Source organism: Sinocyclocheilus rhinocerous, unplaced genomic scaffold (assembly GCF_001515625.1).
Source record: "Sinocyclocheilus rhinocerous isolate Xijiao unplaced genomic scaffold, SAMN03320098_v1.1 scaffold1063, whole genome shotgun sequence".
Classification (NCBI taxonomy): Eukaryota; Metazoa; Chordata; class Actinopteri; order Cypriniformes; family Cyprinidae; genus Sinocyclocheilus; species Sinocyclocheilus rhinocerous.
The window spans coordinates 874,517-887,682 of record NW_015625586.1 but is presented as its reverse complement, the minus strand read 5'-3'; the positions used below and the strand labels follow the sequence as shown (position 1 = coordinate 887,682).

Here is a 13,166-nt window from a genome sequence, read left to right as displayed (position 1 = left end):
GGGGGGGGGGGGGGGGGGGACATTGCCGAGAGAAATCACCAAGGGCGATGTTCCTCCGGACCCTAAGCACCAGCACTGAGAATTCCTCGCAGTGCGGGAAACCCGACCCGGTGAGTGCTGCCTCCGCATGTGCGAGACCCAGGCACCAGATGCAGAACTCGTGAGTGTCCGGGGCCTCGATGGGTCCCGAACACAGCATGCAAACGTTGGACATGCTGGAACGCCGAGAGGGAAATCCGGCTTTCTGCGTTTTCTCCACAGCTGTCCTTGATAGGATGTGTGAAAGAGGAAGATTCTGAGCTTATGCCGCCAATACGGCGCATTATATAGTGGCGGGGGCCCCGCCCCTATTCGCCGTCTTGGCTGGCATTGGCCAGTGAGAGTTGCAACTTCACTGGCGTTGTGCAATAAGATTTCAGGTAGGTTAGGAAGGAAGGGAGTCCCCAAGGCGTTAACACCATGTCGAGAGACCGTTCTCGAGAGGGAACCACACGTGTGCTTAAGGTCATCCATTCATTGTTGGCTGGCATTGGCCAGTGAGAATTGCAACTTCACTGGCGTTGTGAAATAAGATTTCAGGTAGGTTAGGAAGGAAGGGAGTCCCCAAGGCGTTAACGCCATGTCGAGAGACCGTTCTCGAAGAGGGAACTGATGGTTTTTATTGCCACGGCCCATGGGGCTGTTTGTACTTTAAGATACGGTATGCAGCATTATACCAAAGTTAAAACAAGTCTATTGAATTTAATTTTACTTGCAAATAATCCTCATAAGGTTCAGTATATATAAATGTTCTACCCAAGATGATTTATAACAGCTGTGCTCATTTATTGCATGCAAATGCTGTTTCACTGTGCTTACCCATTCTGGATATTTCTGGACCTGGTCATTATGAGTGAAAAGCACACTTACTGCTTATAGACCGCATACATATTAACAGTGATTGTAAGCAGCCAACTACACACTTTCCAAAAAGATCAAAAGTGATTTGTAAACAACAACAACAACAATAATAATAATAATAATCATCAGGTTTTATTACCAATGTAATTATAATAAGACTGCTTAGAGGTTGAAACAATAATAAATACAAATATTTCAAGAAAATGTTACAGATGGTCTCATAAATATAAAAAAAAAGAGGCTATGGCTTAGATCATGATCAAAATCAGTCATGAATGTGTCTTGCTATAGTAGAAACATTCTTTATATTTAACATTGAATGCACACCACATTAAAGTCACAAAGCCCTGCTGATCTCTGATGACAATACACGCTCATCATCATAACCTATACCTAAAGAATATGGTATTCTGTGGGAAAATGGTGGCCTTTTTTTCTACTCTGCTGGGAGACTGCAATGTTTACTGTGTGAGGAGAAGAAAGTGTTCTTTAAGCCGAGTCGGCGTACTTAAGGCTAATGAATGTTTATTTGTGCTTTATTGCCCTTTAGAGCTAAAATTCCTTACTTCTTTGATGTAAACAAAAATAAACAGAATATTCTATTGGCGTTTCCCTGCAAATTTTCCATGGGTACACAGTAACACACGCTCTGAATATACACAATGTAAAAGGGGGAGTGGGTGCTCCATAGGGTCAAAAAAGTCCCAAAAAGTCTGTTGCAGGACAGTTACAGTTAAGAAATTTTGGAGTCAAATTAATCAAATCTTCTATAATCATGAAGTACATTATGTAAATATTATGGGTTACACATAATTGTATATGTATTTCACATAGTATTTATCATATTCTCAGTCCTCTAAATAGCTTTCAGTGAGCACAGCTTGTTTTACTGAAATAATCAAGAAGCAATCTCAAGTTCAGTGTACAGCCTCCATATATGACTCAGCCATCAGCCTGAGCAACATCCATCCTTGTTTTACTTTTTTACACAACTGCCCAATGTGGCTGCTCCAAAAAATGCACATCCCTCTTCCTCAGATTTTTTTTTTCTGCCATTGAAAATCCCCCTTCTCCAACACTCCCTGTCCCCCAACCTACACCCTCTCCCACTATATCGCGAGAGACTGATTGGGACAGCAGGCAGAGAAATATTCATATACCTGCAACAAGAGCAGTTGCAAAGCTCTTATGAATAAATAGATACCATATAATTCATGAATAGGTTTAGCATCAACAGGGGACAGCTAGACGGAGAGGAATGCATATTAATCGGAATACTGGCAGACACACTAGCAATACAGCCAGCTAGCTGACCAGCAGCTCAAACTTGATCATTTATTAGCAGTGCTGGGTTAGCTAGTTAGCACCAGGCTAGTTCAATATACATTTGCCCTGAATCTTTTTCGGATTTCACTCACGCCAGCGAACAAATTGCGTCTTTTGTGCAAAAAGGTGAGTTAATTTGACATTTTGTTTCTATTGCATGATATCGTTAGCAAACTGCGTTTTCATGAGCTAAAGTTAACTGGCTAGCCCGAGTTAGCTTGGTGTGTTGACATTATAAGCGTGAGAGCTTATTGTGACAATTAAACTTATTTCAGGCAGCTAGTTAGGCGAAGCGCGTTGTTAGGCCTTGTGTGGTTTCCCATATCGCTTAATTTTATTGTAACTACAATCCACAGGCATTTAAGCTTGGTGTGTTTTTCTTTACAGCTACGTTAACTGCACCGTCCTCGCGTTACACACTGGCCTGAAGATGGTGAGTTATCACTGGAGCTTATGCGCATCATTACAGCATCTTCCGCTTATGTAAATCGTCTTAACTGGTTTCATATCAATGTCTCGGTTTCGATTAGCTTTGGTTCAAATGCTCAAGAAGCTCCAGTTGTTGGTTGTATGTGGCTCTATAATAATATAAATGAGAAATTAGCGCTCAGCAAGTTCTTAAGATATCAGGTGTATTGAGTCTCACAGCTCAAAGCAAAACAACGCTTTCATCAACATCGTTCATGTATGACACTTAAAGCGTATACATTTCACATTTGCAGCATTGGAAGTGCTGCAAAGCTTGTGCTTAGACTGATAATGTTCATGAAATGCTTAGTGGTAATTGTTAAAGCCAATTTTCCTTTTGTGACTTTTACTTTTGTAGGAAATATTTGTGCTGAAACAAAACAGAATCTAGACTTAAACATCCTGATTTATACGATTTGATATGATTTATCCTCATTTATATTCTACAGAAATTTACGTTACTATGCTGTTAATGCATAATCTAAAAGGGCTGCGTTTCCTAAAAGCATCGTTGGCCTAAGTTGATCGTAGCTGCATTGATTGACAATGGTTCTATGGTTAACTTTGGCTTACGATGCTTTTTGGAAACGCTGCCCTTTTAGATTATGCATTAACAGCATAGTAACGTAAATTTCTGTAGAATATAAATGAGCACGTTTCATTTGTTTACATGGCAAGAGTCGCATTGGGTCAAGAGAGATGTACTTTCAAGTTATCATTTATTACATATACTTTGTGTTTTTATAGATAGATATAAAGATAGATTCCAAACCTGTATGACTTTCTGTGGAATACAAAAAGTAAAGCAGAAAGATAGCCTCAGTCTCCATTCACTTTCATTGCATTATTTTTATATCCGAGAAAAGTTGTCATTCTGCCATATATCTCCTCATTCAGGTTTGTAACACCATGATGACTTTTCATTTTTGGTTGAACAATCCCTTTAACTGTAATATTGTTATAATTTCTGTTTTAAATAATTTTTTGTTAAGACCACATTGTTATTTATTACTAGTTCTTTTTTGTTGTTGTTGAAAACAATATTAATTTATCTATTTCTCTCTTTATTTGACATTTAGGTCACAAATCCCTACCACAGGATCCTCGCAGAGCCTTAAAACCGGAGATCACCTGAGAACTACCATCAGCTCATCCTGCTGCTCATGACATAATTCAGTGTTACTCCCCATACACACGTTTACACCTTTTGTGTAGAATGTGAACTATTTTAGAGTCAAATCATTTTCTTTAAATGGGGGGAAACAATTATCAGTCATTTTCAGGCCACATTTTTCGGTCAGGTTTTCCAAATTCATGTCTATTGTAAAAGCGTAGCCTGATGAGCAGATCGAGCGCCCCCCATACGCATGTTGTTCGCAACGATCCTGACATCTTTGAGGATCGGTTGGTCTTAAATTGATCACTTATTAGTCAGTCATGAACGGCTCCCTCTTAACCCCGCCCAGTCTGCGGGCTGCGGCTAATTCGTCTCCCCTTCCGCCCTCCCCGTCTCCATCGCCTTCTCCTCCATCTCCATCACTGTTGCCACTCTCCACAAGACCCCCACCACTGCCTCCTCCAACTCCTGCCAGTCAGCCCTTGTCATCGTTATCCGACACACCAACACCATCTCCGTCTCCCTGCCTTAGCTGGACCGAGTTCTGTGAGCTCCACGCCCGAGTAGCTGCCGGTGACTTCGCCCGGCATTTCCGGGCCTTCTTGCAGGAGAACCCTCATTACTCCCCTGATTCGGCCACTGCTTTTTGCCGCCGCTTTACAGACAGATTCGTTCGACATTTCGAGAGCGAGCTCGAGGGGACCGTTGTTGGTAGGGAAGGAACGGTGAGCTGGGTCGCCCAATCTGATGTTACGTCGCTGGAGGAGGATGCAGCATCTCCGTCCCTGCTGCCGCCAGAAGCCTCCACCCCATGCCCGCCTACTCACACGCAGGCTGTGCCCAAACCGGCCTTGACCCAGGAGGGCCGCGGCTCGGAGCGATTCCAGAGCGCCGGAACATTTCAGGACTCGTATGCTCATACTCAGATTCTCCCACCGTCCTCCTCTTCGTCATGCTCTTCCTCTATGGGCGGGAATAATGGGCGGAGGGAGGACAGGGGAATAGCGGTCAAACATAACCAACCTGGATATAAAGACCTGGAAGAAGAGGAAGACAGCTGGGTGGGGCCTGTCGCCGGAGAGGAGGTGGAGACGGATGTAGTAGCAAGGGACAATGAGGGCGAGGGTGATACGGCCTCGGAAAGAGCCGATCTCAGCCAAACTCCGACATGCCCCAATCCTTCTGGCACACCAGCAAACTCTGGGTCAAAAGGCAATGGGACACCCATTGGGGGTCACTCGAAGAATAAACTAAAAAAGCGGTTCTCTTTGCGCAGTGTGGGCCGCAGCGTCCGAGGGAGCGTGCGAGGCATCTTGCACTGGCGCAGCTCCTCCAGTGACGCCCCTCAGAACTGCAGCTCGGGTAATTCCGCCCAACTTCCTTCCAGTTACAGCTACACTACAGGCTTGCAAGACGGCAAGAGGAACTCTGGCTCGCAGGGCGTTCCTGCGTCTCTCCCTGTCTCTCTCTCCCTTCCCCTCTCTCTCCCTCACTCGTCGTCCTCTTCATTGCCCCCATCATCCTCCAGTAGCGCCACCTCCCTCTCGCTCTCCGAGGCCCGTGACTGGCGGAGAAGCAACGGCAATGGGGAGAAGGAGAAATGGAGTCACCGGTTGGAGAAACTGCGACTGTCCCGCTCACCGCCGCTGACTCTGTCCACCGCAGCTCCACCTTCCTCGGCTGTGTCGCCTTCGGCGCTACCACCGAGCAGCATCGGTGCCCCAAGGAAGATGGGCAGGCTGGTACGGGAGGGAGGTGTGACCGTGTGCTCGTCTTCGGACGAGTTTGCCAGCACTCATGGTTTCCCGGGATTTTCCTTTGGACTGCTGCACCACAGCACGGACAGCACAGCGTCGGGACATCCCACGCCCATGGGAGGAGCTGCAGGCGGAAGGGGGATGCGTTGGCACAAGTGCCGTCTAGTTCTGAAAGAACGAGATAAGGACGGAGGGGATGGAGGGCTGGAGTATTTCCTGGAGTTTTACATCCCACCTAAGGTGAGTGAGATGATTTCTGCTCTTATGTAAATTGTGTGGAAGTTTCTATTTACACCACCATTGTTCATAAGTTTGAGGTCGGTGTGATGTTTTAATGTTTTTGAAAGAAGTCTCGAAGGCTGCATTTATTTGATTAAAAATACAATAAAACGCTAATATTGTGAGATATTATTATACTTTAAAGCAGGGGTGCCCAAACTCGGTCCTGGAGGGCCGGTGTCCTGCAGAGTTTAGCTCCAACCCCAATTAGACACACCTGAACCAGCTAATCAAGCTCTTACTAGTCATACTAGAAACTTCCAGGCAGGTATGTTGAGGCAAGTTGGAGCTAAACTCTGCAGGACACCGGCCCTCCAGGACCGAGTTTGGGCACCCCTGCTTTAAAGGGACTGTTTTCTATTTGAATATGTTTTTTTAAAATGTAATATATTCCTCCAATTGGAAACTTGAATTTATAGCAGCAATTACTCGAGTCTTCAGTGTCACATGATCCTTCAGAAATCACTCTAATATTCAGCATATTCGATTTGGTGCTAAAGAAACATTTATTCTTATTATCAATGTTGAAAACATTTGTGCTGCTTTAATATTTTTGTTGAAACTGTCATACTTTTCTTCACAATGCTTAGATGGATAGAAAGGTCTAAAGAAAAGCGGTTCTTTGAGATCTTTTGTAATATTATAAATACCGTTACTATCACTTTTGATCAGTTGCATCCCTGCTGAATAAAAGTATTAATTTCTTGCAAAGCATCTTATTGACCCCAAACTAATGAACAGTAGTCTATGTATATTTATTTAGCTATTTGTATTATTATAGCTTAAGTTATAAATCATTTATATATTTTGATGTTTTTGTATACTTCTAGTCCTCCAAGCCCAGACTGACTGTCCCATGCTGCTCTATTGTTGATGTGAGGAGCACTACAGCCATAGAGGTGCCAGACAAAGAGAACACCTTCCTTCTACAGGTGCGTCAGCACTGCTCTATTTTTGTCTGTAGTAGTTAGTCAAATCTGCAATAATGATGGGAGAACTGTACCTTAACTTTGTTTTACATATGTAACAAAGATGTTGTTGCCACTGTCATGTGATGTCTCATTAATGGTTATACACAAATACAACATGTTTGATGAGCTTTGTTGATAATGACATTTCACCATACAAAGTGGGTTTTGTTAAATATCACTTCTAGATTTGTTGTATAGATAAATTACGGATGAAAATTTTATATTGTAAATGAATTAAAATATATTTCATGCCTCTTGTTTTAGAAATGAAACTCTTTTGGTGGTTAAAAAGCACCAAGTATATTTTTATACAAATATAATAGAAATCTTATATATTTTATTCAAAATTGTGATTGTGCATCACTTTTGCATCCTGTGTTGTAACACCCTTCTCAAAGATCCATATCATTAAAAAATAACCACGTTGCATATAAGCACATCTGATCTGTTTGTGTTTTTCTCAGTTGGAAGGTCAGGTGCAGTACGTGATCGAGACCAGAGATGCGGTTCAGATGAGAGCTTGGCTTAGTGACATCAGAAATGCCTGTTTTTCTCAGTTGGAAGGTCAGGTGCAGTACGTGATCGAGACCCGAGATGCGGTTCAGATGAGAGCTTGGCTTAGTGACATCAGAAATGCAATTTGTTTGAGGTAAGACTTCGTGTTTTGAATCATTAAAAAAAGTGAAACCACAATGTATATTGAAAGGCTATAATGAGATAATTCTTAGTAGTTTGCTTGCATCTATGGCAATCAAAACTCGGATCTCAAATGCACTCCTTGACCCTTCTCATCAGTGAGCAAGAGGATGTTGAGGGAGTGTGCGGCAGTGCTCTCACCGACCTCAGCAGTACGCCAGAATTCAACGACCGCCTGTCTCAAGGTAAGCGTTTGGAGATGATGTCACCATGATGTGGTCAGCTGCATTCAGGACAGTATGTGTAATGGGACTTGTGCTTGTGTGATGTTTGCCAGTGCTAAAATCAGCCCTCAAATCTCAAACTGCTTAAATAGAGGGGAGCAATTTTGTGATTAACAAGCATTAAAAACATCTGATCCTGAATTGAAATATTTATATTTAGCCGTAAAAATGAATACAAATATTTATCAGTAACTACAGATGAAGATGTATTTGTCATTTGATGTGTTTTCACTGTAGTGTGCTATGGTGGAGTTGGTGGTTCTCCTCAGCTGGAACCTCTACCTCCTGAGTTGCCACCCCGTGCCCCTCTTGATGAATCGGACAGTCGACTGCTTGGTGGGGGAGGAGCCGGTCTTAGCACACCTTTTGCAGAAACTCCTGATGCCACAGGTGCTGTACTACGCAAAACACACACACATATTGGTAGAGACCATGTTGACATCTATGTTACCCTAATCCTGTTTATATTTTAATGCATTTTTTAAAAACATTTAATGATTAAATAGGGCACAGAAGTCAAAGTTTCAATCCAAGTTGCTTATTTAATTTATGTATAAAATAGGAATATTGAGAAAACAATTTGCAAGGAAAGCAGAATTCCCATCCCATGTGTTAAACAAAATCATTACTTACGAAAAAGATATGGACGTTTTAGCCACTGCGAAAGCCATTGTTGCTATTTCATTAAAGTCAGCACGAAATAAAAATTCACCCTATTTATTTTCTAAATGCATCTTTTTGATCACATTTTGAGCTATTCATTTGTGCATATGTTTTGTATATTTTTTGACTTTGTAATTCTTAATTAAAATAACTAGATCATCAAATGAAATAACAGACTTCTCTCTGGCGATGTATGCTGTCTGCCCTGTTTTTTTTTTTCTTCCTTTTTTCGATAATCCGTTTCAATTGGATCTGCTTCACTTGGATCATAACTTTTGTTTCATTGCGAAGTAAATAGAGATGCTATGCAGTGATATTGATCCCACTTTGTCTTCTCTGAGAAAATTATTTTGTAACATGGCTCATCTGTTTTTTATGCGGTTTTGCAAAATCCAGGTAAAAACACTATGGACAAAAACATTGGGACACACCTCTTAATAACTGAATTTAAGTGTTTTAATCAGACACAAACATTTGTGGGAAAAATGGATTGTTCTGAAGAGCTAAGTGAATTCAAGTGTGGTACTGTGATGGGAAGCCACCTTCTCAATATGTCAGTTCGTGAAATTTCTATGCTGCTAGATAGTCCACAATCAGCTGTATTATTGGCAAGTGGCAGCATTTAGGAACAGCAGCTTGAAGTCATAGAGCGGGGTCATCAGGTGCAGAGGCGCATGGTTTGTAAAAGTGGCCAATGCTCTGTTGATTCAATAGCTGAAGAGTTCCAAACTTCCACTGGCATTAATATTAGCACAAAAACTGAGATTGCAAGCCAGGCCTTCTGGTCCAACATCAGTGGCTGACCTCACAAATGCTCTACTGGATAAATAGGCAAAAAGCTGTTATAGCTATCAAGGGGGAAACAGCTCCATATTAATGTCTATTGGAGCTTTTCCACTGCGTGGTACGACTCGGCTCGGCATGGCTCAGTACGGTATGGCACGGCTCGGTCTGCGTTTCCACTGCAGTTTAGTACCGCTTTAGAGTGGGCGGGATTATTAACATGTCGTTATAGTTGCGCCGCCTCTACTGCCGCGACTCCTGAAAAAGTTTTTCATTCCACGTCGCCCCATCAAGCTCTCGCTGGATCTGCTCCTCTGCTATCAACAAGAGGAACATCTGTACTTCCTCAACAGACAACGAAACAGCCATTTTTGGTTGTTAAAAAAAGGTGCGCTCGTTCAAAACAGTTGCGTTCGATCCTTCGCTGGCTGTGCTGATTTAAATCTAGCGGTTCTGTTGTGTCTCGTGTCGCAAGTTCAGTGACGCAGGTAGTGACGATTCTCTCCGGCCAATCCGTGATCAGCAGAGTTTACACGTCACGTTTTGGTAACGGTACGGTTCGCTTGGAACCTCAACCGAGGTGGTACTGAAAAAAGTACCAGGTACTGTACCCAGTGGAAAACCCCCCAAAAGTGAACCGTACCGAACCGTACTGTGCCGAACCATGCAGTGGAAAAGCGCCATATGTGTTTAGAATGTGATGTCATTAAAGTCCCTGTTGGTGTAATGGGCAGGTATCCCAATACTTTTGTCCATATAGTGTGTAGAATGGAATCCCAGCTACTGACATTAACTCCGAGATCAGAGGTATTCAGTTTGTTCCTTGTTTTCCACAGGGTCGTTCCTGTTCTCTGAAGGTTCTGTTTCAGAGACGGTGGAACATCCTCTGAGTGAGTGTCAGTGGTTCCACGGTACACTCTCCCGTCTTAAGGCAGCCCAGCTGGTGCTGGCGGGCGGCATGGCCAGCCATGGAGTGTTCCTTGTGAGGCAGAGTGAGACACGGCGTGGGGAGTATGTCCTCACCTTCAACTTCCAGGGCAAAGCAAAGGTAAATGCCAATGGGGGTGATTATTTACACTACTGTTTAAAAGTTTGACGTCAGTTTAAAAGTTTGGAAAGATTTTTTTTTTGGTCATCAATGCTGCATTTATTTGTTTAAAAATAAAGATATTGTGAAATATAATTAAAAATATATATGAATGTAAGTATAATATATATATAAAATTGTTACTTTCAAACTTTTGAGTGGTAGTGTAGTACATCTGATGAGGAGTATCAATATGTGTTTGTCTCAAAACCACATACCTCTTCCTTCTGCTCTGGCATCTTCCTCTCAGCACTTGCGTCTCTCCCTGAACGAGGATGGACAGTGTCGTGTGCAGCATCTCTGGTTCCAGTCCATTTTTGACATGCTGGAGCATTTCCGTGTGCACCCCATTCCCCTGGAGTCTGGGGGTGCCTCTGATGTCACCCTCATCAGTTTTGTGGGGGCCACTAATGTCCGGCAACCAGGTATGGAAGGCTGGGCTCAACTTTAAGGCGTGAGGGTTTACAACAGAGCCTAGATAACAGTCAAATGCTGCATTTTTAGTTGCCAGATAATTTGTGAGTGCACAGGCAGGTTAAGTGATCACAGGTGCTATTTGCATCTCCCTCAGAACAGCTGAATGGATATAAATACACTGACTATATTTCCGAGACTTGTTCAAATATTAAAAATATTTAAAGGGCCATGAACTGCCTTTTTTATTTTGAACTATTCTCTAAAGTCCATTTATAATGTTATCAAGCTTTGTACATCAAAAAACATAATTTAGAAGGAAATTAGAGGTAATGTTTTCTGTTCTGTTTTCAAATCAAATCAAATGTTATTTATATAGCACAAATAAAAACAACAGTAGTTGACCATTGTGCTGTACAAAAAGTCAAAGGATAAATGGTCTGAATACTTTCCGTACCCACTGTATATATATATATTTAAAACACACACACACATGCATATATGGGATATCAGTCTGGCGAGTAAACTAAAAAATGTACTAGCCAATGGCGATTCAATTGCCAAGGTGTCCGTAGAGGGTTGCTAAACAAGAGACAGAAGAGAATAAAAAGACAGCAAAGCAATGATATAGGGAGTTTACATCAAAAACACCACTGAGAAAATTCAACTTTAAAAATCAAAGACAGTTGTAAGCCTGAAAGAAAATGTATGTTTTTAACGCTGGAATCAGAAGGAAGGCAATGCAAAGACTGTTTTTGCACAACCGGGCACTGCACAGCATCTTGTTTTATTCGGAGCATCTTTATCATTTGGTTTCTGTGTAGACCTGTGTTTCCCTCTCGTTACACTACATGTGCAAATCGGTGGGCGGGGCTAAAGAGGCAGTGATGTAGAAGCAGGCGTTGATCTTCTTCGTAGGCAGTGCTTATCCACACTATTACATCAAACAGCGGTACATTCCACTGTTGTTTTGGCAGACTGGCTTCAATATAAGCTGTTTTTAGACTAACAACAAAGTTTTGAATTCTGAAACTTACAGGATGTTTATATAGTACAATCTTTTCTGTCAAAAGATCAAGGGAATTTTGATTTCTCAGTACATGACCCCTTTAATTATAGTTATATTACAGCAGCTGTAAAGCAGCACTGGGAGTTTCATTTTATGTTTGTTGAATAAAACCACAATGGAAAGGTTGTCATCCTAATGTTAACATTTTTTAGTGACTGGAGTATCCACATTACTGCTAAACAAATATAGGAAATATAAAAAATAACACATTGTTTATTTGACTAATTGATATTTTAGACACTGAATTATACAAAGGGTTTTTAAATGTATAAGTGTTAATTTTTTTAAGCAATTGTTGTTAGCATTTATATAATTTGACAATTTAATAATTCTTTTCTGAGTTATTTTTAAAAACTTCTCAGACACTTCAAAGCTGATTGAAGAGATTTGAAGTACAAGTCTGTAGCAGAGCAGCCATTTTAAACGATGGAGAAAGACCCTTTTTATAGGTTATTTATTTATAAATGAAACCCAGATGATATATTTTGCAAAAGGTAAAGTCATTTGCATTCTTAACATAGTGAAATTCAATTATTGATCTGTGAATCACTGCCATGCATAGAAGTGTTAATGCATACACGAGTCTGGACCTTCACACCACATGTGACATAACTATCCATAAACTATGACTCAAGTTGTTTTACTATTGAATTACTATATCAAATGTTATCATATGTTTGCATTTCCTGTGCATTTTATACCATTTCAGAAATATTGACTTGTTCTTGTGAGTGAGAGTAGTATGATTGCATTAACTATGACAAAGTGATGCAATTAATCACATTATTTTAATCAGTTGACAACCCTAATATAGACATAAATGTTAAGTTAAACAGCTGTTTTGGGGGAGATCCTGGTGGGCCCATAAAAGGAAAAAAATAGCAAGAAATATTCTGTCCTGTCAGTTTGATTGTCTTGAAGCCTGGGCAGATTTTAGTGACGCACACATTCTTTGGCACTGAGCTTGTCTGTGTCATGTGAGTGGGATGAATCTGGAGAGTGATCATATGTGTATTTGTGTATGCGTGTATTCATAAACAACATGGCCACTGCATGAGTTGTTCGCACCTGTCACAGGGATATGACTAAATGTGGGATCACCCCGTGTGTGAGATCACTTCCTGTCACGGCATGCTTTTTAAAGGACACTTTGTGCAAGCATCTGCTACGACTACTCGAGCACACAGATCCATCGCGTCTGCCGTCGGCTGGCTGTGCATGGCTTTGCTTTTGCTTTTTGACAATGATTGTGTCTTGATTTAATTTTTCTGTGCTTGACCTGACATATTACCCCACTAAACTCCTCACCTTACCTACTATTTCCTCCTCATGTCCTCCATCCTGTATCTCCTTTTCAACACTTTCTGTCTCCTAGACACTAGTGCATCTTTTCTCCTATTCTTCTTCTACTC

General features: G+C 41.6%; 1 protein-coding gene across 4 annotated transcripts in view; it reads left to right on the top strand.

Moving 5' to 3' along the window:
* The first annotated feature begins 1,996 nt into the window (after window positions 1–1,996).
* sh2b1 (SH2B adaptor protein 1) overlaps window positions 1,997–13,166 on the top strand; it is an 18,517-nt gene continuing 7,347 nt past the window's right edge. For 2 of the 4 annotated variants that reach the window (XM_016571161.1, XM_016571177.1), the window contains exons 1-9: window positions 1,997–2,352; window positions 3,774–5,808; window positions 6,678–6,779; window positions 7,283–7,363; window positions 7,457–7,467; window positions 7,614–7,699; window positions 7,976–8,128; window positions 10,021–10,232; window positions 10,522–10,696. In XM_016571161.1, the coding sequence (XP_016426647.1) occupies window positions 4,132–5,808; window positions 6,678–6,779; window positions 7,283–7,363; window positions 7,457–7,467; window positions 7,614–7,699; window positions 7,976–8,128; window positions 10,021–10,232; window positions 10,522–10,696 (2,497 nt within the window). In that variant the 5' untranslated portion in view covers window positions 1,997–2,352; window positions 3,774–4,131. The other 2 variants (XM_016571170.1, XM_016571183.1) reach the window with 2 other exon arrangements.